Below are 3,828 nucleotides of genomic sequence, written 5' to 3'. Positions count from 1 at the left end.
TTATCATAAGTACAACATGCCTAAGATCTAAAAATTAATTGTATATTAGAAATCAATAATTATATTTGAATAGCATTATTAAATACATCTTGACGATGAGATGACACAAAATAGTTGTAGACCATATGTATTTAAAAAGTTCTCTCCGGGTTATGCGAAAAAAGGAAAAAGCATTTCACATGTCTCTCTCCTGACATGCACGAACCAACAAATTACTTCTTATTATTAATATTTCCTTTTGATACTAATCACGTTATTTGTTTATCAAATCAAATAAAATATAAAAAAACACATTTTGACCACAACCTTTCTCTATATAAACATTTTAGTCCTCCTCCTCTCTCTCATCACCCCAACGATTTTCTCTCTCTCTCTCTTACGTTTTAAAAAGTAAAAACAAATACCTCTAAACACCATCGTCTCTCTCTCTCTCTTCTTATCCAAACATGGCTGCAACAGCAACTGTATCATCATCGCCATTGAAGCGCCAAAGAGATGAGCAAGAACAAGAAATCATCATAGCACAAGAAGAAACAAAAAGACAAAAGCCTTGTTCATCTTCTTCCTCGTACAACCAAGTTCAATGTCTTCTAGATGATACAGAAGTAGTAGAAGATGAAGCCGACAATGACATAACTTCCCTAATCACTACTCTTCAGCAAGAAATCTCAACAGAAGAGCATAACGCTACCCTTTTCGAAGAGAACCCTTCTCTCTCTTCTTCTTGTTCCTCCTCATCTTCGTCTTCGTGCACCTCGAAAGAAGATGAGTACGAGGAAGATAAAGAGAAGGTGATGAAGCATCTTCTTGAAGCTTCAGACGACGAACTCGGGATCCCTAACACTGAAACTGGCGGGAGTAATTATGAGATGATTAAGAGTCATGAGACTAATCAGGATTACGTTAATGGGTTTAGTTTATTAGATGGGTTTGGTGTTGGGCTTTGGGAGCTAGAGGACGAAGCAGCTAATTATTACACGTTGCTGCAGTCAGAACTGTTCATGTAGACAAGGCTAAAGTAGGTAAAACAAGAAAAAGAGGATGGGTAAAAAAAGGAAAGTAAAAGACCATATTTTGATGATGAAAAAGTAATAAAGAAAAAGAAGAGACTATTTTCTTTAATTGAAAATTCTTTTATCATTATTGGGTTTTTGTTATTTTTTCCATGTGGATTTGACAAGTGTCCTCTTTTTATTTGTGTAGATACTATATGAATTATATTGGTTTGATTAATTTAGTGGGACTAATGATAATGATACTATTTTGTTGTTTTTATCTCTAAATTGTGTGTTACGTTATTAAAAGACTCAACCCTACGACATTTCAATGAACTTAATACAGATATATAATAAAATACGATTAATTCAAGTGGGTTACTGGTCCCATACCGGACCATAGTGTTTCCTCGTTTATTAAGATTTCAAAGACAATTTCTCCAAAATATTCATATATGTAAATCAGATTTAAACCCTTTTTAGTGACGTATAAACTTCTAATTGCGTACCATCTAGTACGTTCAAACTTTACAAATCACGTGTTTTGTAACGCATCTACTTTACTTGCCCAACCGGTATGATTTCATACCAAACTTAAGAGTAGTATTTTGATATGTGCAAAACTTAGAATTTTGTCTGTTTGTCGAAAGAAATTTTTGTTATTGTAAGATGTTGAGAGTAGTAAACGGATTACAAATTTATGGTATAACTTACAAGGGCCACCACGTCCTCAAATATTAGATAACTTTTTTAAAATTAGATCATCAAAAGTGACTATTTCATGTTGAATAACATTGGATTTTTTTCCCTCGATCTCTCAAATATCCGTATCTATACGGCCATACGGACCATACCTATGAATCTGTACTCATCATTATTTTGTCAATATCCAACTCTGAAATCTCGAATACTCAAAATTTTATGACAAAACAAATACTATATAATACTCCCTCTGTTATATAATATATGATGTTTTAGAGGTTTTTGCTTGTTCATAATATAAGATATTTTTAATTTTTGAGGCAACTTTTAGACTAATTTTATATTTTATTATTATTTATTTTATGTAGTTTTGTTTCTGATTGATTAAATTTTTTTAAAATAAACATTTCTTATTATGCGTGCTTTGGCTAAAACATCTTATATTTTGAAACGGAAGGAGTATTAGTTTCAGTGTCAGTGTCAGGGATATATACCAAATCGAATCTAAAGGATTCATGAACGAGAATAGTTTGTTCAATCCTACCTATCCATATAGTCCCATGATGCATCCAGTCATGCTACCGCACGGATAATTCAAAATTACATACTTTATTAAAATTAGATATCAAAATTTTTGAAATTACTTGACAGCTCTATATACTTTCACATCTACATATTACGTACTTTAATTTTGTTGATATGTATCTAAACGCCACATCTAATATTTGGCGTACCGCGTACATCACTTGGTCGCGTGTTTTGGGATTTTAGTATTCTGCGGCTGAATAATACCTAGAGAAGCATTTCTTGGAAATGAAAATTTCCTTTATTATTGTTAAAGTGTAAACGCGTTATACACAAATGGTAGAACGGAATTTTAATATACTTGGAATCAGAACGAAGGAACAAATAAATCAACAAAATCAAGCTAGAAAATGTTGGATTTAATAATCTAGAAGCATGGTCCATGCATTGGTCTCTTCCTTAGTGGAGACGAGAATATAGCCATGCCTACGTTAATGGAGGCTCTAGACGAGTTGTAGAAATCAGAATAGAGACAAATTACAATTAAAAAAAAGAAAAGGATTCTTCAGTTTTCTTACTTAACAGAGATCATAGGCTAATGGCTAATATGTTTCTATATAAATCTAGTAATCTACACCATCTAGGTCCATAGCTTGAAATAAAAGGATTAACGAGTGTGTGCCTCGTGGTTCAGTGCTCATGGTTCATGAGACGGCAGCATCACGATCGTCTACATAAGATCGCTGCATACTTGCATGTATATACACGTACCATTACCAAATGAGAGAAGAGAATTATGGTTTAGCAATGTGATTTTTTGTTTTTCTGAGAATAATTCATAAATCTACTATATATGTATAAATTTGTGTTTCAATGATTACATGTGAACTACGATGGAATGGTAAAATTACACGCTAATCACAATAGTCTGATTACTCTTGAACAACTTATATTTATTATAAATGCCTCCTCTTTAAATTATGAAAATATGAAATTGTCTGTCCACAGTCCACTTACGCGAGATTTTCCACTGACGCTATGTTCCACCAGTTCCAGACATCGATAATTCAACAGTTATCTCATTTTTGAACAGATCTAATGAGTTTTGATGATTAATTATACATGTCGTGTTTGTCGGGTAGTGGACAAAAGTGTAGATAATATCTGGAGTACATTATTGTTTTCAGCTAATTTTCCATAACTACATAAATATATAATGACAATAATGTATTCGAAATAACACAACTCTATTACTTCACGATCTTACATATTTTTTACACTAACTAAAACTATACTAAAATATAAAATACAGCCTTGATTGCATTATATATATTTTGAGTAATAACTAGATTTTAACTATTTTTTCAACCTAAAATTTTTAAGATTTAAGTTTTAATTATGTATAAATTTTTTTTGTTAAGTGTAAGATTATATAATTGTATTTGATTGTTAATTATAGGATTTAATTCTCAATTTACGGCAAGATAATTTGTTTTTACATAATCAAATTTTAATCAATTTACTTAAATATATCTAATATTATAATATTGATCGCAAAATAACAAAATGAAGAATTACCCGTGTATGATTGAATTAGTAATAATTT

At 31.2% G+C, this 3,828-nt stretch overlaps 1 protein-coding gene across 1 annotated transcript; it reads left to right on the top strand.

Moving 5' to 3' along the window:
* The first annotated feature begins 257 nt into the window (after positions 1-257).
* On the top strand, positions 258-1,283 carry LOC104750826 (uncharacterized). Its single transcript, XM_010472674.3, has one exon. It carries the CDS (start codon positions 447-449, stop codon positions 1,005-1,007), a length of 561 nt encoding a protein of 186 aa, XP_010470976.1. The 5' UTR covers positions 258-446; the 3' UTR covers positions 1,008-1,283.
* Positions 1,284-3,828: the final 2,545 nt, after the last annotated feature.

This window comes from Camelina sativa, chromosome 16 (assembly GCF_030686135.1).
Source record: "Camelina sativa cultivar CO46 ecotype springtype chromosome 16, ASM3068613v1".
In the NCBI taxonomy this organism is placed as follows: Eukaryota; Viridiplantae; Streptophyta; class Magnoliopsida; order Brassicales; family Brassicaceae; genus Camelina; species Camelina sativa.
This window is presented reverse-complemented; position numbering and strand designations above follow the sequence as displayed.